We start from the raw sequence: 21,591 nt of genomic DNA, 5'->3' as shown, positions 1-21,591 counted from the left end.
ATTCCCTTAGGATTAATATTTCCAGGGACCAAAATTCTGCATAATTAATATTCCCATGGATTAAAATTCTTCAGGTGTAATGTTCCCAGAGTCCTAAATTCCTCAATATTAATATTCCCAGGGACCAAAATTTCTTTAGGATTCATATTTCAGAGCCTAAAATGTCCCAGAATATCCCCGGGCCCTAAATGTTATTATTGCCATGTCCTGCCCTGTCTTCCACAGGATTAATATTCCCAGGACCTTAAATTCCTTAGTCTTAATATTTCCAGGGTCATACATTCCTCAGGATTAATATTCCAGATCCCTAAATTCCTTAGGATTAATATTTCAGAGCCCTGTATTCTCCAGTATTAATATTCCAGATCCCTAAATTACACAGGATTAATATTCCAGATCCCTAAATTCCCCAAAAGTAATATTACAGAGCCCTGTCTTCCCCAGGATAAATATTCCCAGGACCTTAAATTTCTTAGTCTTAATATTCCAGAGCCTTAAATTCTGCATGATTAATATTCCAGATCCCTAAATTCCCTAGGATTAATATTCCAAAGCCCTTAATTACACAGGATTAATATTCCAGATCCCTAAATTCCAGAGTCATGTATTCCCCAGGTTTAGTGTTTTATTCCTAATCACCATGTATTCACATGGATTAATGCTTCCAGAGTCAAATATTCCCAGTGTTACTGTTGCTCTCAGTTCCCAGAGGCCTAAATTTCCAGGGTATAATTTCATCCGGACTACATAGTACTTGACGTTCCCCATGTTCCTCATACATCATGTTTCCACAATTATTCTTTCTTCAGCATAACATTTAGATTCTTAATTCATTTTATTCCCCTAATTATAATGATAATTATTATTAGCCAACTTTTTAAATTGTATTTCTTTTATTATTATTATTAAGCTGTTTGGTTGTTGAGGTTCATTAGTTCATAACATCAGCCTGTGTCTTTGTGTCTCTCAGGGCAGAGGGAGACCTGGAGCTCCCGTAAGTACAGTTACCTGTAATTCCTGACACTGATTGTCACTTAATATGTTAAATGACACCAAAAAAAAACTTTATAATAACATGCATGTGTGTGTGTGTGTGTGATCTCAGGGGCTGCCTGGAGCTAATGGATTGCCTGGTGGTGTAGGACCTCAGGGACCCTCGGTGAGTCTTTTAATAGTCTCGAAAAGCAAAGCAGAGGACAGGTGATGGCCAGAACGAGACAGTTTTATAAAAATTAAAAAAAACGAATGAGAAAAGAAGAATCTTGGGGTTCAATGAGCAAAGGACAGACGATAGCTTCAGCAAATCGCTTTTTTCGCTGGCAGTTAGGAGGTGATGATTAAAGCTAGGTTAGGTTTGCACAATGAAGAGACACTGTAATGCCTGTATACAGTGTTCGATTTCACAAAAGGTGAACAATCCTTGTCTTTAGTCATGGCTTCTAAAAGGGAAGTTGTAGCTCAATGGTTAGGGTTCTGGTTTACTGATCAGAATGTCAAGAGTTCGAACCACAGTATTGTCAAGCTGGAACTCTTGGGGCCCTTGAGCAAGGCCCTTAACCCTGTGTACTCCAGGGGCACTGTATCATGGCTGACGCTGCGCTCTGACCCTGACAGTGAACTGTTCATTGATGGGCATTTAACTGCAGAACTGCTCATGCTGACTGTAGTGCTGAGAAATGATATTGATTACGGTCCAAAACCACTGGCGTGAAACTCAGAACATTCTGGGGAAAATTATGTATATCGATGTAATGCATTATTTGACGATTTATTTTAAATAAATGCTTAATAAATAAATGAATAACTATGACTTTGTTTGCTTCTCTGTAGGGACCAGAAGGTCTTCCAGGACTTCCAGGTCTCCCGGGTCTAGACGGGCCTCCTGTAAGTGGTCCACCTCACACCTAAAGAGTTGTAAAATGTAGAAAGTGCACAGATATTATATTAAATAAAAATCTTCTATATGTCTGTTTATGATGACTAGAGGACAAACTGGTCTAAATATTTCACTTTTTTTCTTTCTGGATTTTGAAAAAAAAAATCTAACTGGGTCTTCTCGTTTCTACAGGGACTGCCTGGAGCACTTCCTGAAGGAAACGGAGATTTACTGGTAAATTCTGCAAAACACCACCAGTCATGCTAAACATTTCAATGTCAAAAGTATTGGGACAACTGACTTTTCCACCCATGTGTGGTTCTGTACCAGACTGTTTTTGTGACGGCTAGACGACTGGGTCAGAGCATCTTCAAAACCTAAACTCCACAGCAGATGGAGTTTTGGTTTTGGAGATGCTCTGACCCAGTCATCTAGCTGTCACAATTTGTCCCTCGCCAACCTGAAATCCTTACGCTCGCCCATTTTTCCTGCTTCTCACATCAATAAAATGTTCAGTTGCTGCCTAATAAATATACCCACCTACTAACAGGTGCCATGACGAGGAGATCATCAGTGTTCTTCACTTCACCATTTAGAATGTTCTAATATCATAATGTTATACCTGATCAGTGTAAATAAATTTGCTCTAAAAAAGCTTAATTTTGATTATTTTAGTGTCCCGCGATCTGTCCACCGGGACCCCCAGGACCCCCAGGAATGCCCGGTTTCAAGGTAACTAATCAAATGCTACGTATAATTATATTTAAATGATAATTTAAAAAAAATTCTCTTAAACTAATTGCTATTTTTACATTGCAATTAATCTGCTACGCTTAAGGGACACACAGGACACAAAGGAGACAAAGGAGAGTCAGGGAAAGATGGAGAGAAGGTAAGACTGGGGCATGATGGGATATGGGGTAATACTGCAAGTATTTTATTGTCATTTTTTTCTACTGCCATTGTGTGTTTATATAGCTGTCTTTGAATCTTCTCTGCAGGGGGCACAAGGACCACCCGGGCCTGCTGGATTCCCAGGAACTGTTGGTCTACAGGTGAGTGATTCTTCCTGAACATTCATGTGGACAATAATGCATTTTAGCTACAGATATTAATGTTCGCCCAAACTACAAAAGGTAAAATGAAGTATGAGCTTGGGGAGCGAATAAGCAAATTCAAGCAAGATATGCAAATTATCATCATCATGGCAACAGCCAACAAACTTTGGCTTTGGAGGTCTCCAGGGTTCGGCTACGAAACTTCAGCAGTGTTAATGAGGGCAAAATGTTTACAGTGTTAATGGGGTTTATACCACAGTACTGTTGAGTTCACAAATCTGATTGGTCGGAAAGGTGATTTATCAATTTTTTTTAAATAGCAAGTCTAAAAATCTGTAATTAAGATCTAAGGTTTATATTAAATCGCTATTTTAAAATACGTTGTCGTTTCGATGGTAAAAGCTTGTACGATTTGTACAGTGGAATAAAAAAAAGAGAAAGAAAACTGTTTACAGCTGCTCTAACGCCATCTAACTCGTCTTCTGGACATTAAATGTAACTCTAAATGGTTAAAAAGCACAACATGGTACATGGTTGAGCTACAAAAGGAATAAAATGCTTAGTGACGTGTTTTTATAAAAAGAAATTATGACCCCAAAAATGTTTTATTTTAATTAAAAGCTATTAGGTGGCACCCAGATAAAGATTGGTTTTAGTTCCTCTCAAGTTGAATTAAAGTGAATAAGAAAATAATAAATGCTATTTAGACAGAAGAACTTACAGAGTACTGGAGGGTCAAGACCAGCTTTCATTTTTCTATCCAAAGAAAGAAGCAGGATGAGAAAAATCTGTATTGGTTACAGCACAAATTAAACAGGTTTGTTTTTTTTGCGGGGGATGTTTTTCAGGGACCTCGTGGTTTAAGAGGACTTCCAGGTCCAGTAGGAGCTGTTGGAGACAGAGTAAGCAAACTGACCTCATCTTCATCATCCTCATCATCATTATCTTTAACACAATACCAATAAAAAATGTTCTGCCTGCAGGGTTTGCCAGGGTTCCGGGGGAAGCCTGGTATCCTAGGGGTCATGGGGAAAACAGTGAGTGTCCCCATAATCCTTGCATCTTTACTGTCCTAGACGTTACTCAATGCTTTTGAAGTCGTGCTCAGGGAACGAGTCTCAACAATAAAAAAGCTCTGTGTCTGTCATTTGATGATTCCAGGGTGACCCCGGAGAGAAAGGACTCGTGGGGTTTAAAGGACCTAAAGGAGAAATTGTAAGTGGGTTTTAGTTGATGATCTTATATAATCAGCATTGTGCCCTATTGGTATAGATGATATAGAAAATATTTGTAGGTGCTGCATGCCATCATCATGAATAGATGTTGATCTGTTTAGGGTTTCAGTGTTAATCTGAACTGATGAAGAAGGACAAAAAGTCTTTAAAATATTGCTGTACTTTCCTGAACGGATAAATTGCATTTACTAGATACCACTGTATATTTAAAAACGATTATTTAAACCAAAACAAAAGTATTGGAACACCTGACTTTCCACCTATATGTACTTCTTCCCACTATTGTATCAGACGTCTCGAAATTTCCCCTGCAGTTCAACTATGTGACCCAAACCTGTTTCAGCAGGACAATGCCTCTGTGCACGAAGCAAACTTCATAAAGATCTGGAACTTCAACTATATTAGGATGCATTTTACACACTGACTGCACCCCAGGCCTCCTCACTTACATCAGTACATGACTTTACTAACACCCTCATGGCTGAAGATGTTCCACAACATCTAGTGGAACATCTTCCAAGAAGCTTATTATAACAGTAAATGGAGACTAAATGTGGAATGATCAGAAAAAAACATAAATCTTATGGTCAGGTGTCCACAAACTTTTGTCCATACTGTATGTTGTACATAATGTTAGATCATGAGGTTTTCTCTTTATTACAGGGAAAAATAGGCCCAAAAGGTCTTCCTGGACCTCCAGGCCCTAAAGGAGAACCTGTAAGTAATTCTAATGTATTATCACTATAACAGAGTGGTATGTGTGTGTGATATAAAGATATGATATGATCTCTCTCTCTAACAGGGCATGTCCGGTAGAGATGGTAAAGATGGCACTCAGGGGTTCGACGGTGAAAAAGTAAGCCTGGATTTTTAATTCTCAGAGTAAATACAATCAAGTTGTTTAGATGTCATATAATTTTTCGCTATCTTCCGGTCAGGGGGATGCTGGGCGGCCGGGCGTGGCTGGAGAGAAAGGACCTAACGGTTTACCCGTAAGTGTTTAGCTTAGTAACAGACGTCAAATATTAATATTACAAAAAAATTAAATCTAAATTATTGATGGGTTTATAGACACTGGGTAAGTGTGTGTGTATGGTTTCATTTTCAGGGTTTGCCAGGAAAAGCTGGAGCAAAGGGATCCAAAGGAGTTGTTGTGAGTAGCAGTGTCTTTGTTATTTACTGAAATTGGGAAAGATTTAGAACAAGGTTTAGGCTTTTAAACAAAAAAGAAAAAGAATAAAAGAAATTCTTCCTGTTTGAAAGCATTAAATAAATAAATTTGATGAATACATATAAAAGTGTGTAAAGAGTGACCATACGATACACTTAAACGCATGCACACTAGGGATGTGCATCTCCATAACTGAGGCTGATGCGATTCGCCTCTGGAACGCACAGCTAACAACATGATACATTAAAGATATGCATGAAGCAGCTACTGATGATCATCAATTTACTAAAACGCATGGCCTTTTCACACACACGCCTTTATAGTGCCAAAAAAAACCATGAAATAAAACCAGAGGTTCTTTTCCTGTTGTGTGTGCAGAAAGTTACAGCTCTACCTCTGCCATGTTAATCTGTATTCTATGTGACTCTCAGGACAAGCCTCGGTCTCCGTAGTGTTGTGATACGTCATATTCACGTAGCAGCAGCGGGGCTGAGAGAACGCACACGAGAAACGGTTTAGCGAAAAGAGATTAATCAACATATTAAAATATTGATCACAAATTATTGGTCAAATTCTTAATAATAAAAGTGCAGCACATCTACTGATAATTATATATAAATAGTTTTTTTTCGACGTAAATGTTAAAAACGATGTTTCCGATACACACTTTTTTCAATCGATGCATTACGTCGTTAACTTTTATGCCGATGCGAATGGCTGAATCTCACCTTCCCTAATGCACATTACAGTGAATATAATTTTCTTTTGGTCACAATATCTTTGGGCTCGTTTCAGATCTTTTTTGAGATGTTTGGTGCAAGAATTGGAAACCTGACATCGTTTTATCTTGACTATCTGCCTGCTTTGAACCAAATCATTTGACAGGAAATTCAAGTGTTTCAAACTCTTTCATCACACAGGGTGACCAAGGAAAGATGGGTGAAACAGGACCAGCTGGAGAGCCAGGTATTCCTGTATGTATCTGATACAGGAACGAACATCTAAGGCATGGTGATGTTTAACGGATAAAACCAAATAAATGTACTCTCAATTACAGGCAAAAATACCGCTGTGTGTTTGACAATGTAGATGTTTTTAAAAACGTGCTACACTATATGGACAGAAGCGTTTAGACTTTTCCAGCCAGATGTGGTTCTTCTCCAAACTAAAACTCGGGGGTATGAAATTGTATAAAAAGTCCTTGGATGCTGTAGCATGAAATTTTAACTTCATGTGAACTTGGAGACCCAAACCTGTTCCAGCATGACAATGCACAAAAACAGCTCCGTGAAGATCTGCTTTCCATGGGTTGGTAGATGTGGAAGATCTCCTGCTATAAACATTATTGAACACTGTTTGAGATGAAGGTGAACACTGACTGCACCCCAGGCCTGAGCTGAATCAATCTCCACAAAATCTAGTGGAACATCTTCCCAGAAGAGCAGAGTTTATTATAACAGCACATGGGAACTAAATGAGGAATGAGATGTTGAAAAGCCCACACCAATCTAATGGCCAGGTTTCCACGAGCGTTTGTCCATATAGTGTGTACATTTGGGAAATTATAAAGTTGCTAAGATTTATATAATATTTATTTTAATTGGATAAAGAGATTAACAGCTACATATATATTGTTGTTGTAAGTTATTTTTGAAGTACTAAATTATGAGTGATTGTTTATTTATTACTGCACCAATCCTCATTTTGAGCTAGATGATGATGTAACTGCTGTGGTAAGAGAATGGAAAATACATTGCTTTAGATGCAAGAGTGACTTTTTTTTTTGTCCTACAGGGTGAGATTGGTGTTCCAGGAGAAAGAGGTGAAGCAGGACCCAGAGGCGTCGCTGTAAGTGCATTATACAATAGTTATAAAACAGTGTAGTAAAATCCACTGCCTGGCCAAAAAAATTAATCCACTAACCATGCCAGAACATGTGTCCTGTGGTAGTGGAGAATTTCTCACTCGGGTTCAGAAGGGTCAGATTAGTTAATCACATTAAACAATGGAAACAAATTTAAGCAATGAAGATTGCTGAAATGACTAAAATTGTTGTAACTAAAAATATAAAATGACAAAAATTGTGAGTGACGTAATTTCCCGTCCAATTCACCCCCCGGTCTGAAGTAGCACCAGTTACAGGTGGACTCCACACTAAAAGCACAAATAGGTTTAGACATAATTTTCATGAAATGGCAACCAGAGTCCAGACTTAAACTCTATTCAGAACTTTTCAGATGTGTTGGAGAAGACTTTATGCAGAGGTCAGACCATCAAGATTCTGAACTCTGGATGGAAATAAGAGGTTGTTTGAACTTCTCGAAATAATGCCGAGGCGAACCGAAAGAAAGTCTGTACAACGAAATGTTATTTTGTGTGTCGTTTTTGTTTTTTTTGGCCAAGCAGCGAATTACAATTTAAAGGAACGTTTTCTAAGAAAGTGTTTTTCCATTGCAGCTCTCATTTTTCCCCCCCTTACTAACATATTCATATGCATACTCATATTTGATGAGATAATCACGATAAGTTGTTTCAGCGCTTGCGACAATGAAAGTTAACATAACGCAAATATAGTCATTGCTTTACAAAGTAATCACTTGAATTTAAAAAGTGTCAGTTGAGCCCCTTTGTATCTCTCTTGAAACAGCGATGTGTAACTGAATCATGTCTGTGATCTCTGAGATATTTGCAGAATATTGCGAATGCTTTGAGAAGAATTGGCTTTTTGAACAATAAGATCTTATATACATGATGTTCGGTACTCCTGAGTTGGTGCTACTAAGCATCATGCTGTATCGTTGGAAAATAAGGTGGTTATGATAAAACACCGTGAAAAGGGTCAAAAGGTCACAGCCATAACATAAATGTATTAGCGACACTATGGGGATGTTTACATGGTTTTTAGGGTGTTTTTTAAAAGGGTTTATTCGACTTCAGTTGGTGTTTCTGTATTATTAGTAGTAAGATTTCATGTTTAGTTGAACATGAGCTATAAAACGTAAGAGTTTTATCTGGTCTGCATTTTGCTTACTGGAAGATGCAAATCATCTTTTCGAACCATATATTACTTCTCCTCCAGAGTGACCACGAGGACGTTTCGTTTAAAATCTCAAAACTAATTGTGTTTCTTGTCTCCTGCGGCGTGCAGAAATACCGGTCAGAAACAAGATGCATAGCTGCAGGTGGGAAGAACAGCGTTATTGCTCTGTCTGAATAAAACAATAGATCATGATGGCTCATGAGCAGAAGATCGTACGGGTCAGGAGTTGCTAAGCAACAAAAGATTATAATAACTGTAATATCATGAGAAGTTTTTCAGAATGACATTTACAGAGGTGGGCCAAGTTTTTCATGGTATTGATATTGAATTATCGAATAGTTTAATGTTCCTCTGCTACTGTATTGAGATGAAGCTGCTTTTTATACACGTTTCAGTTTTAACTGGTACAAAGGGTCGATTCTAATATTACAATATTGCTTTTTTTCCTTATTTCACGTAAATAGGAAGTATTTCCTTCGTGCGCTGTGCCTAAATTTATTCGCCTGAATCAGAGTTCTGTCACTCAGTGATAAATCTTTGGAATCTCTGCTAAACATTTCTGAATCATGTCCTGTGGTGATTTTGCAGGGAGGCATCGGCCTAATTGGAAATCCAGGACCTCAGGGAGTCAAAGGATTCCAGGTTGGTATCAAAAAAGAACCAAAAACAGAAGGATAAAGCTGAGAAGAATTTAAGTTTCAGTGATTTGCAACACTGTATGTGACCTCAGATGCGTTCAGTATCTGAACTCTGTTTTGCTGTAATAACAATACTGTGTTGTAAATAACAGGGAGTTAAAGGTGCGATGGGAGATCCGGGTCTTGCGGGTCCGACCGGACTCAGAGGAGACTTTGGAGACAGGGTAAGAGAAGATGCATAACACAACACAAACACCTCATATTCAAATTTATATTTATGGCATTTGGCAGATGAATTTAACTTAAGATGTTTAAAATGCATTTTTATTTTACACCCTGCGACAAATGTAGCTAAGCAGATGTGGATTTGCATGTGTTGACCACACCCACCTTTCATCATGGCGAAGGTCCATCCACAGTTTCTCTGAGAAGCTGCCCAAACCCTGGAGCAGCACATTGTCCTGTAGTTTTGTCTAAAACTGCACACAGACGATGATCAACGAATGTGATTATCAGTAGAAGAAACTGTGGACGGACTGCGAGATGATGATGAGTGGGCGTGGTCAGCTCTGAAAGCATTTTCAAATCAAATTTACGTTAAATGAAAATGGATTTTTAAAAGCCTTAATGCAATGCTTTAAAAGAAGAGATTTTGCTACCTTCTTTAAGGCTGCCTTTTAAAACTGTAAAAGAGCTTTCACTTCACCTGACATTTTACATGCATGAGCTTTAGGTTTTAACTGGCTGTACCTGTATAAAAGGTACTTAAAAACCCCTACAGAGTCCTACAGTGGTCCTTTCCTTTTCATGGATTTTGAATAATCTCTACTGTAAGTCAGTGCTTGTGGAAACATCCATATAATGTACATATATGTCCTCTTATCCCCCACTGAAAATACTGTACATTCTTCATGTTAACTCACAGAGACGTGAATAAACCGCTACAGGAGGAAACCAGTTCTCGAAACTGATCTGTGCCATGTTTTCATAAACATTTTAGACGAGACATCTCACAAAGGCAGCTCCTGTTCAGCTCCTGTGCAGAGAGCAGAGAAAAAATAAACCCTGGCCTTAAAGAGCGCTACAGCCTGGACACACACACACACACACACAAATATGAATGAATCCATCTTTGAATCTATCACTCTCTCACACAGGGACCAACAGGAGCAGGAGGACCGAAAGGCGAAATTGTAAGATTAAAGTTTTCCTTTATTTTCCATGTTTTTTTCTGTTGCAGATGATATATTTGGTTTATGTTTTTGTGTATGTGTGTGTGTGTGTGTGTATGTGTGTGTTGCATGCATGCTTAATGCCTGCCTTTTTTTCTTTCATATAGGGTATGGCTGGAAGTGATGGCTTGCCCGGAGAGAATGGAGAAACAGTATGTATTAAAAATTTATTTTAATTTAAAAGAGAGAGAGAGAGAGAGAGAGAGAGAGAGAGAGAGAGAGAGAGAGATGGAGAGAGAGAAATGAAGAGAGAAACAGACAGAGAGAAAAAGAGGAAGGGAGAGGCAGACAGAAAGAAAACAGAGATAGAGAGAGAGAGAGAGAGAGAGAGAGAGAGAGACAGGCAGACAGAAAGATAGAGACAGACATTGAGCGAGAAGCAGACAGAGATAGATATGCAGGAAGAAAGAGAGATGGGGGGGGGAGAAGAAGAGAGAAAGGAAGAGAGAGAAGGGTGGGGAGAAGAAGAGAGAGAAGAGAGAGAGGGAGAGAGATGATTACCTGATGAGTTCTGATGATGCCTCAGTATAAAACACAGCAATTAAACATGAATATCTTTTTCTCTCAGGGTCCGTTCGGTCCTCCAGGCCAAAAAGGAGGAGTGAGTATAAATTCATACCAGTTATTATTATTTATACCAGTTTATTAATGTGGTGGAATTAAAAAAAAGAAAAGTATTTTACTACATTATCATTTCAACAGTATATTTAGGGCTGCAGCTATCGATTATTTTAGTAATTGAACATTCTACCCATTATTCCATCGATTAATCGAATAAGAAGTAATTTTTCTTTATTAAAGACGACACGAAATATAAAAGAGAAAATAAGACGAGTCTCTTAAAATGAACAAGTCATTTATTTACCTTTTAGAAAAAAATTTATTTTTATGCCTGAAATTACGCAAAAGAATATCTGTGAAATCTATTTACTGCATTTAATTGCAAATACAAATATATAAATAAAAAACTAATCATAAATAAAATATAAAAATTAATTTTAAATGACTATGTTTTAGTTTGAAACGATCCCAAAGTCTAGAATTTTTCTGTCGTTTTTCTTCGGTCTGAATCTTCTCGCTGTTTTCTCGCAGTTCCTCCATTTTTCATTCTGCAGCGTCTTTTGTCTTGTATTGAAGCCAGTTTTCCAACTTCATTCATCTTAAAGATCCAACATTTCTGGTGCATCCACCAGTAACCATGCTGTCGGCCCGAAGTTTGAAGCTGTTGGTGTATGAATGAGGCTCCTCTGCTTCATCTGTCTTGTTCTGTCTCCTCCAGAGCTGATTTTGAGTTCTCTCCATGGATCGGAGGCTCAGTTTAATACCATTTAATTATATTAAATGAAAGTCGGAATTTTATGTGGCGGAAACAGACTTTCATAGTGTTTACCTGTCCAGAGCGATCCAAAGGTTAGCCGGTGGTGCGTCAGTAATAATGGTCCGTGGGGAAACACAGTGTGCAGTGTGTAGTTAAATGGACTAAAAGAAACAAATGATTTGCCTCGATGCTTTTTGTATTCAAATTACTTGAATTACTCAAAGAATCATTTTAGCCCTAATAGTAACAATACCGTAGAATTATTTATTTTAAATGCAACGTGAAAACTGTATAATCGTTGACGTGGTGAAGATGTGAATTTAACCTGTATGGAAGGAGTATCCAGTGTCAGCGCTTAGTAGCATCCGAGTCTTCAGAATTGTAGTGTTTACGATTGACAGTTTCTTGGAATTAAACGCTGTACGATTGTTTATTTCATTCAAATGGCCTCAGCATTCAGAAAAAAGCGCTCAATCCAGCGCTTTGGATTATTTTCTATGTGTGGAGGAGACAGATAGAAAACGTGAACGTGTATTGTTCATACGTTTAAGTATATAAAAATAGTTTCTCTGTATAAACACTATGTCTGAAGGAGTTGTCAATTTCTGAGTATGAAAAAAATGTCTATAGACTTCATTAATAATTAGAATAATTAATTAGTATGTATTAAATATGTATATATTTTCTTTGCATTATGTAATTTGACACACCTACACTGTATAATCCATATCATTTAAATCATCTGTAACATTTAAGCCCGGGAAGCATGGAGAACTAGGTCCTAAAGGAGTAACAGGGCCACAGGGAGAGACCGGAGCAAGAGGGATGCTTGGAAAACCTGGTTTGATGGGCTTCCATGGAGAACCGGGTCCCCCTGGAGTCGCTGGCAAAGCCGGTGTTTCTGTAAGTGTCGAGTCAAGCTTTCATTTCATTTGACATTTCGTGTTGATCTGCATATTAATGCTGCATAATGAAGAGTGTAACAATTTTGTGAATTTAACGCTTTTAGGGAAAACTGGCGAGCGAACAACATATCAGAGAACTGTGTGGATCGATGATTGATGGTGAGATGCTCGTTTATAATAATACTAATTCCAAGATGTTCATTGAAATTTTGAAAGTCTAGATTTAGCACACAATAGTGTCTGCTAGCTGATATTCTAATAACGCTGTGGAACGTGCCATCTCAGACCAGATTGCTCAGCTTGCTGCTCACCTGAGGAGACCGTTATCTATAGGAGCCGTGGGTCGACCGGGTCCAGCTGGGCCTGCTGGAAAACAAGGAGAAGCAGGAGCGATGGGGCTTCCTGGACCTCGTGGTCCCCCTGGATATAGAGGACTTCCAGGAGATCTTGGAGATCCTGGTCCTAGAGGTTAGAAGAAAATAAAAGCATTTATTTATTTATTTATTTTTACGTATTCTTTCTTGACAGAAATGACATTTTTAAAGAGGACTGATGAAACACTGTTTATGTTAGGTGATACTGGTGAACAGGGTGATAAGGGACCTGTTGGAAAAGCCATCGATGGTCCAGTTGGAGACCAAGGAGAACCAGGTATGACTGATATTGGTGTTAACAAACCATTGTCATTTACAAACAATGTGCCTGTCTAGACCAGGAGGAAATGATCGCATGTTAGTAAATCAGGATTCTGGAACAGGTTTGGGTCTCAAGTAAAGGGAAAATTTTACGCTACCGCATCCAAGCGCCTCCTATACAATTGTCTCCAAACTGTGAGGAAGAGCCATATATGGCTAGAAAAGTCAGGTGTCCCAATACTTTTGTCTACATAGTGCATATTTAATCTTTTTCACTGTTTTACCTGTGCTTTCGTTTTTTTCTTGTCTTCATGCCTTCTTTAATACTTGACTTCTTTTGATCTCATTTTTGCATCACATCAGAAAACTTGCATCATCATCAACACTTTCCAATCGCATATGCACATCAATGATTTCTTTATTCGGAAGGAAAATAAGAAAAAACTGACTTACCCCTCTTCTCTGCTTTCCAGGTCTCCAAGGAGTACACGGCATTGTTAAGGATGGGCGAGATGGTGCACCTGGAGATCCAGGTGAGCCTGGAGAACAGGGTAGGGCGGGCAGACAGGGGCATCAAGGACCACCAGGAATCTGCGATACGACAGCGTGCCAGGGTGCGGCGCCTCACGGGAAATCGTCCAACCCTAAAAACCATTAAACGTCCGCACCTTCGTCTTCTAAAAAAAAAACTCGCCCCAAGGAACAAAAACAAATTGGGGAGTGGGGAAACGAGGGATGACGGATCATCTTTATGGAGCGTTTTTTTTGGGGAAAAAAAAAAGAACTCATTGTTGAATAGGATGAAACAGGAACGGGCGAGACGAGAGACTTCGAGCCCAGACTCGACCCGTGAAATCTAAAGAGCGAGAGATCGAATTTTTCTAGATGTGTAAAAAAAAAAACTAAACAAAAAAAAAAAAAAGACAACTGATGAAATGATTTGAGCCGGTCTGATATGTGTGCAGTTTTTCTTTTCCTCAGTGTCTGTTAGCATAGTCATTATGTACAGCGTCCTATAAAGGAACAACTGTGACTTTCTTGACTGTAATGGAAAAAAAAGAAGAAAAAAAAACACACACAAAGAAAAGTAAAAGATTTGTGCATGGTGGTTCTTTTGGACTGGAAAGAACACAACAATCCTCAAAAATCTGAGCATCACTCAGAATGTTGAATAATTTTGTATATTACTGCACAAATAGTATTTTACAAGTTTTCTGTATCTTTTTTTAAGCCGTTTGTCGATCTGTTTGTATTTTCAGCTTTTTATTTTTCATTCCAAACAATAAAGAATTAATCCAGATTTCACATAGAAATAAAATCGACCCTAAAAGCATCAATTGGGATGCTTGATGAACTGTTACTGTACGATAATAATCGCTTGTCTGAAATTTCCTGACACGTCCCACTATTTACTGGTGCTGTAAAAAATGATTAAATAATCCATGACTTTAAATACTATTTATTATGTGTGGGTGACTGTTGTATGTACAGTGAGACTACGGCACCGTGTTGTACGAAATAAATACTGAATAAAGCCACTTTTCAGTAAAAAAATAAAAATAAACGTCACTCTTCTCTTAGACGTCTAATCTTTCAGCCGTTCCCTTGGAGAAAAAAAGAATAAAAAAGAAATGTATACATAACTATTTATTCAAACAATCAAGGCTACAGTATAGTCTTCTGTATTGATAAATATTTGCACTGAAATACAAGCTGCTGCAAACAGGAAACTTCATTAAAACCTTAACACGACTCACAAATGTCGTTTTCAGAAGAATGAACTATACGACGACAAAAAAAAAAAAACATTGGTTTGGTCTAAAAGCACAATCGAGTCAGGTTTTATGAAAAAAAGACTGGAATTAGAACCTGATCTAATGTGTAGCTCTGAATATATTAAGTTTAAGATATGGGCTAATCTAAACTATAATATACAAATTATATGTATATATATAAAGACTATGAATTTGAAAAAATTAAATGCATTTTTGATCAGAAAAACATTAAACATACATCTGAAGTGCAAAATTTGACTTACCTTTTATAATCCCTCTACTGTAGCCAATTACATTCTTATATACATAAACGATAAATCCATAAATGTATCGTCCATAAATATATTAATGAAAGTTAATATAATTAGAGCTAAATTGAAAGGATTACAGCTGTGACTGTGGCTGTACAGCTGTACACAGAAAAGTCACTCTTTTGATGACGAGTTCTCGTACTCGGAGACATCGTTGGAGCCGCTCGGCTTGATCCGAACGCCGGTTTTCCCGCAAAACGTGTTCTGAAAGTCCTGAAGCAACACACAATCAATTAAAATGTTTTATTTGAGAGACACATACATGTTCCTTTTGTTTTATGTGTTTCCAAACTTTTTTGACCAGCACTGCAATATACTTCACATTCGATTACATAGAAACACGTGTACAACACGTGTCCCTGTGATTATCCACTTTACCAATCATGTGGTTGCAGTTATGTTCAAATCAACATTTGTTTGGCTTCTTTTCCAGTTTCATTTCCTTTTCCTTTTCAGCCTTATTTTTATTCTGCCCTCTTTCTATCTCTCCTTCATATCTCTCTTTCACGCCTTCATTCCTCACCTGTGTCTTTCCGTCTTGTTTCAATGTCTTATTTTCATGTTTTTCTTTCTTGCCCTCTTTCTGTCTCACCTTCATTTCATCCTTCCTTCTTATCTTTGTTTGTCTTTCTTGCCTTCTATCTTCCTTTATCTCTCACCTTAATGTCTTTCCTCCTTTTCTCCTATCTCTCACCTTTATTCCTTCCTTCCCTTTTACCTTCATGCATTTCTTGTTTCCTTTCTGTCTCACATTCTTTCTTTCTATCAGGCCAATCACGTCTCTCTTTTTTGCCTCCTTTCTCTTTCTATCAGTCTTATCTTTCTTTCTTGCTTTCCACTCAGACATTTTGTCTTTCCAGAAATTGTTCAGTCTACAGCGTCTAGTGATAGTGAACAATGTTGTGGAGGGAAAACAACGTTCTGAACGTTAGTTAAAACGGACTGTGGTGAACGACCAGACTGTGATCACGACCCAGTAACTCAAACAACCGCGCTGAGCAGAAAAGCAGCTTGGAACACATCGCATCTTAAAGCAGATTAGCTACAAGAGTGAAAGGCCACAAATTTAAATTCCACACTTTTCAGTTGAGAACAGAAATCTAAGATTTCAGTACAATGAACAACAGTTACCTCCAGTCTTTTTCTAATCCAATCCTGTTTTTATTTTAATAATTTTGAGCTTTGATATGAACCTTATCTGAGGCTCGGGACCTGCTGACTGGATAACTTGCAGAAATAGTGCGAATGTGTATATATTGTATATACTCCCTGTACTATATTGTAAAATGACCAGTGTGGTTTAATGGTTTGTGTAATCATTTGTATAAAACAGAATAAGGAAGTGATCTGCGTTGACGTAACCCTGGGACCTGTTTTAGGGAGTCTCCGTAGACCTCTCGGATATATTTGAGATATGCGGTTGTCCACTGAAGAGTCGTGGCTTTGTCGGTTTCGGCGTAGCAGAAAGGCACCAACGTGTTCAGCTCGTCGCAACACAGCCGAATCCTCCTTCTGAAAATCAGTATTTGATTTAAGAACAGGGTTCCTACACGTTTCATTTCGAAAATTCGAAATTTTCCCAGACTCAAACATGCAGATTTGGATTTGTAAGACCATATTTACCATCTGAATTGATTCATTTTTAATTTTATTTTAATTCATGCGTTACGTTACAATCTCTGATGTACCTCAGAGTCAGAATCTCTGACGTACGATATTTTATTAGCAAATAATAGGGTAAGATTGTAGCACATACAAATGAACACCAAAGCCACGTTTGATGCGCAGCATTTTATTATAACAATCTTTCTGTTGCTGTAGGATTGAAGGTTTACAGTTTATAAAATTTAGCTTATAAACTGTAAACCTTCAATCCTACAGCAACAGAAGGATTGTACACACTGAGACTGCGAAAAACATCGCTCTCCAAAGTGGATACATGAGAAAACGGCGTGTCGACTTTGAAAAAAACAATGGCGCGTTTTAAGTGGACATTGTATCACTTACCTGCGGTCTCTCTCCTTGAGGTTGTGTCTCTCTTTACGCTGAATAATCTCTACAGCAGGTCGGGTCCTTCGCCCTGGTTTACGGCCGCCCATAATGCAAACTGGTTTCCAGTTTCCGGAGCCTTGCATTATGTTGGTGTCCCGTGTTTGCAAAGCTCGTCCTCTGTGTGTCCTGACTCGCTTTCCAGCTTTTCCCACAAACTCGTCTTTTATCAGAAGAACATTTTTTTTTTTTTTTACAATAAAGTGGATGAAAGAGAAAAAGAGGTTTAAAGGTTAAAAATTTTTTTAAATTTTTTAAGTTTTACAAAAAAAAAACCCAGTATATTTCTGCAGGCACACAGAAATCCTAACTTATATAAGATGCTTTTTTTAATGGAATATTCAAGAATTTGAATGTCACCTGCACCGCATACATATCAACATGGAGAAATGCATTTATTATGTGCTCCAAAATCTTAATGTGGAACGGGATACTCAAAAAGCACATACTAATCTTATGCTCAGGTGTCCACAAACTTTTGCCCATATAAGGTAAACAGACAGACGGGTAAATAGATAGATCTCGACTCGGAATTTTTTTTTAATGCAAACCCACTTTCTATGTTGATGACCTTCTCCTCATTAGTTGTGTCAGTGTAAACGATAGACGGAGATCTGGGCACAGGATCAGCGCTCTTACTGACGGGTAGGTTCTTGGATGTGATGCCTTCAGGTTGTTTGCTGCCCTCCAACTGCTGGGAGAACTGAGCGTCCCCCTACAACATAATTACTGACTTTCGTTAAAATCAATTTGTTCACAGCAAAGTTCTTTACTCTTGTTTTTAAATCTGCATCAGACTATTAAAATAAAATAAAAATATATAAACAGCTGTCTTCTTTTCTTTCTTGCCTTCATGTATTCTTTCTTTCCTGACTTCATTCTGTCTTGCCAACGTTTTTTTCCTGACTTTGTTTTCTCTTTCTACCGTTTTTTTTACTTTCTTGAATTCTTTCTGTCTTGCCTTTGTGTCTTCTTTCTTTTATTGCCAATGTTTTTTTTTCTTTCCTGCCCTCATGTTTTCCTACTTCCCTGCCTTCGTCTTCTTTCTTGATTCTTGTCTTTCCTTCATTTAATTATTCCTTGCCTTCTTTCTGCCTTGCAAAAATGTCTTTCTTCCCTGCCTTTCTTGTCTTCTTTTGTTCTTTTCTACATTCTGTCTTGCCATCATGTTTTTCTTTTTGCGTTTGTCTTCTTTCTTTCCTGCCTTCATACCTTTTTTCTTGACTTCTTACTGTCTTGTTTTCTGCCATTATGTCTTCTTTCTTTCCTGCATTTCTGTCTTACTATCATGTCTTTCTTGCCTTCTTTCTTTCTTTCCATCATGCTTTCCTCCCTGGTTTCAAGTCTTCTTTCCTTCCTGCCTTTTTGTCTTCTTTCTTTGTAGACTTCTTCCTGTCTTGTTGTCGTATCTTCTTTTTGTTTTAGATTCATGCCTTACTTTCCTACATACTTTATGTCTCATTTCTTTATTTATTTATGTCTTTATATATTATTTCTTACTTTTTTTGTCTACTCTCTCGTTTTCTTTTTTACTTTCATGTTTTTCTGTCTCACTATCTTTCTTTCTGTCAACCCCTTCTAGTTGTTTTGTTTTGTTTTCCTCCCCAGAAACTATTGAGATTCTTCTGTGAGCTTGTGAATGTGTTTCAAAAAGTTTCAGTAAAAAACAAACAAAACAAAAAACAGGTTTTGACACCTGCTACACACAAGTTCACAAAATAAACATCTTTCACTATTAATAGCAGACCCACGTGATTTCCTTTGTATGGACAAGCGCACCCTAGTGCAGCAGTCGTCTCTGCTTTGGGCCATTTTTCTGGCTGTGAATGCATCACAATACCCGGCATGTCCGTAGAGTTCTGGAGCATTGACAAAAACCTGCAAAAAAAAACATAAAAAAGAAAAAAAATCCACTTCAGGAATGAATGAAAATGCGAAAAATAATGTATTAAAAAAAAAAACAATCATAAAAATATAAACATAAAAAAAAGTCATGATTTTCTGGATTTCCATCCGATTCCAGACTGGCCTCCTCATCAGGAAGATTGGAAGGCACAGATGAATCATTACTATTATGTGAGTAGTGAATAAAATATTAAAAACATTACGTGTTCAATACTGCAGCCTGTGACTCGTTTTTTTTTGTTGAATCGCACGAGGCGCAGTTGAACCTTTTCTCCAAGCAAACCCGTGCAGGTGGGTTGGGTCTCAGACTGAGAGGAAAGACCCTTCGGCTAACGCTTCTCTCCCTCGCCCCCTCCATCACACATCTCATCTTCATCGCCAGGAAAGAGCTGTGAATCTCAGCGCTGCCGGTTGGAGTGCTCTCTCCTAAACTACTTATGCTACTCGGATCACTATAAAGAAACACTTCCTGTCTGTCATCAGCTCGTTGGTTGCTCGAAACAGACTGCGTCAGTAACGAGGAAGAGGAAGAGGAACACGACGCACCTGGCTGACACGCCATGCAGTCGTTTTCACTCTCGTGGTCTGCAGAAGATGAAGGGTTTAACCTGACCTCCTCAGCACCATCCTGAGCTTCCATATGAGATTGAATGAGGTGCTGGAGGTGTGTGTATTCAACCTCAGTCATTTCCAAAAGGTTCATCTCAGAGCTGGTAGCCTGAACTTGATCACATGCCTTCTGACCAACGATCACGTTCACAGGCTCGGACACATACTGACCCGAAGGAGGAGTCACGTACGACACCTTACACGCTACTGACGTGGTCATTCTGAAAGAAAGAAAGAAAGAAAGAAAGAAAGAAAGAAAGAAGAAAGAAAGAAAGAAAGAAAGACATTAAAACGAAAGAAAGAAAGAAAGAAAGAAAGAAAGAAAGAAAGAAAGAAAGCATGGCATTAAAACAAAAGAAAGAAAGAAAGAAAGAAAGAAAGAAAGAAAGAAAGAAAGAAAGAAAGACATTAAAACAAAAAAAGAAAGAAAGAAAGAAAGAAAGAAAGAAGAAAGAAAGAAAGAAAGAAAGAAAGAAAGAAAGAAAGAAAGAAAGCATGGCATTAAAACGAAAGAAAGAAAGAAAGAAAGAAAGAAAGAAAGAAAGAAAGAAAGAAAGAAAGAAAGAAAGAAAGAAAGAAAGAAAGAAAGACCAAAAGCATGGCGTTAAAAAGAAAGAAAGAAAGCAAGACCAAAAGCATGGTGTTAGAAAGAAAGAAAGAAAGAAAGAAAGAAAGAAAGAAAGAAAGAAAGAAAGAGAAGATTGTTAGCACACTGCTTTTCAAACAACATTTTGGTGTATTTTTTGTTTCTTAATAAAATAATTCTTAGAGAAACAGTTTACAAGTTAAAACAGTATATAAACTGTATTTACAGATTTATTTTATTTGTGTAAATCTGACATAAAATATAAACCAAATACACAACTGAACCTTATTAATTTACTAGAATAATTATTTCAAATAAAATATTAAAACACTCAATTACTGTCTTTATGAAGAATTAAATCTAATCTGGATATAATTATGTTAATAATCTTTACAATTATTATAAATAATTTTAGATCCAAATCTGAAGTTTAATGTAACACTGAATATAACAGAATTATTTGATGGGATTTTTATATATTATATGAGATTAAACTCAAATTGTTGTGTTTTCTTATAGAAGTAAACATTTATTAATTCGTATAAATTTATTTTAATTTCAGTAAATATACATTTTTCTTTTTTTTTTTAGATAAAGATTTAAAACAGCTTGGCATCTCAAATATATATATAAATATAATAAATATAATTATTTTATAAATGAAATAATAATAAAAAACTATAATATATTCTTTAGATTATTGTTATTTTGAAAATATGTATTTATATAAAAAAATATTAGAGTAAATAAAAATTGGTGTGTTTCTTTTTGGGTTTTTTTTCCTGTCACAAAAAGTAGTTAGCATGTTGCTAAAGCCGGTGTTTCCCGCCCTGACACGGCGTCTCGCGCACGAGACGTCACTTCCGGCTTATCTCGTCCATGCTAACGCTCTTCAGTTCTGTCACAAGCGCAGATCATTTATACAATATTTAATCATTATATAATGAAAACATTTTTACCATTCGATTATTTTTATTTTTTGAAGAACTGTTCGTCCATTTCGACACGGCAAATATTCCTTTTAACAAAAATAACCCTGTTGAAATGATTTAACCGAGGCTGTAACACTGCGGATAGTCATACAGGGACATTTAGCTACGTTTTTTAAGGCATTAAAACATTTTTTTCTGAAAATAAATAAAAACTGACCTGAATTTAGGCTGATTTCCGACGAATTCACGACAAAAACAGGCAGATGTTTGAATTAACGGTCATCAATTCAGCTTGCGTGACGTCAGGCGCTTCGAG

The 21,591-nt window shown here is 37.4% G+C and overlaps 2 protein-coding genes across 3 annotated transcripts in view; one reads left to right on the top strand and one right to left on the bottom strand.

The window, feature by feature from the left end:
• Window positions 1-14,561, top strand: part of col9a3 (collagen, type IX, alpha 3) — a 24,736-nt gene extending 10,175 nt beyond the window's left edge. Inside the window, exons 7-32 of the mRNA XM_046869157.1 lie at window positions 971-994; window positions 1,106-1,159; window positions 1,831-1,884; window positions 2,069-2,110; window positions 2,552-2,608; window positions 2,715-2,768; window positions 2,878-2,931; window positions 3,783-3,836; window positions 3,918-3,971; window positions 4,096-4,149; window positions 4,833-4,886; window positions 4,972-5,025; window positions 5,108-5,161; window positions 5,278-5,322; window positions 6,261-6,314; window positions 7,135-7,188; window positions 8,969-9,022; window positions 9,171-9,242; window positions 10,176-10,211; window positions 10,358-10,402; window positions 10,819-10,851; window positions 12,325-12,471; window positions 12,578-12,632; window positions 12,759-12,941; window positions 13,047-13,124; window positions 13,582-14,561. Of these exons, the coding sequence (XP_046725113.1) occupies window positions 971-994; window positions 1,106-1,159; window positions 1,831-1,884; window positions 2,069-2,110; window positions 2,552-2,608; window positions 2,715-2,768; window positions 2,878-2,931; window positions 3,783-3,836; window positions 3,918-3,971; window positions 4,096-4,149; window positions 4,833-4,886; window positions 4,972-5,025; window positions 5,108-5,161; window positions 5,278-5,322; window positions 6,261-6,314; window positions 7,135-7,188; window positions 8,969-9,022; window positions 9,171-9,242; window positions 10,176-10,211; window positions 10,358-10,402; window positions 10,819-10,851; window positions 12,325-12,471; window positions 12,578-12,632; window positions 12,759-12,941; window positions 13,047-13,124; window positions 13,582-13,766 (1,704 nt within the window). The 3' untranslated portion in view covers window positions 13,767-14,561. The remainder of the gene's footprint in view (window positions 1-970; window positions 995-1,105; window positions 1,160-1,830; window positions 1,885-2,068; window positions 2,111-2,551; window positions 2,609-2,714; window positions 2,769-2,877; window positions 2,932-3,782; window positions 3,837-3,917; window positions 3,972-4,095; window positions 4,150-4,832; window positions 4,887-4,971; window positions 5,026-5,107; window positions 5,162-5,277; window positions 5,323-6,260; window positions 6,315-7,134; window positions 7,189-8,968; window positions 9,023-9,170; window positions 9,243-10,175; window positions 10,212-10,357; window positions 10,403-10,818; window positions 10,852-12,324; window positions 12,472-12,577; window positions 12,633-12,758; window positions 12,942-13,046; window positions 13,125-13,581) is intronic.
• LOC124398792 (transcription factor-like 5 protein) lies at window positions 14,361-21,591 on the bottom strand. 2 transcript variants are annotated; one of them, XR_006928127.1, is made up of 8 exons: window positions 21,493-21,591; window positions 19,352-19,978; window positions 18,995-19,121; window positions 17,799-17,958; window positions 17,202-17,406; window positions 16,565-16,706; window positions 15,147-15,407; window positions 14,361-14,712 (listed from the first exon to the last, which is right to left on the bottom strand). XR_006928127.1 is itself a non-coding variant. In XM_046869158.1 (7 exons), exons 2-7 carry the CDS (start codon window positions 19,975-19,977, stop codon window positions 15,309-15,311), a joined length of 1,359 nt encoding a protein of 452 aa, XP_046725114.1. In that variant the 5' UTR covers window position 19,978; window positions 21,493-21,591; the 3' UTR covers window positions 14,741-15,308. The 2 variants fall into 2 exon arrangements, 1 of the variants encoding a protein (XP_046725114.1); XM_046869158.1 differs by lacking the exon at window positions 14,361-14,712 and having other exon boundaries at window positions 14,741-15,407.

This window comes from Silurus meridionalis, chromosome 16, assembly GCF_014805685.1.
Source record: "Silurus meridionalis isolate SWU-2019-XX chromosome 16, ASM1480568v1, whole genome shotgun sequence".
Lineage (NCBI taxonomy): Eukaryota > Metazoa > Chordata > Actinopteri > Siluriformes > Siluridae > Silurus > Silurus meridionalis.
Note: the sequence above shows the minus strand (reverse complement) of the source record. Positions and strands in the feature narration are given on the sequence as shown.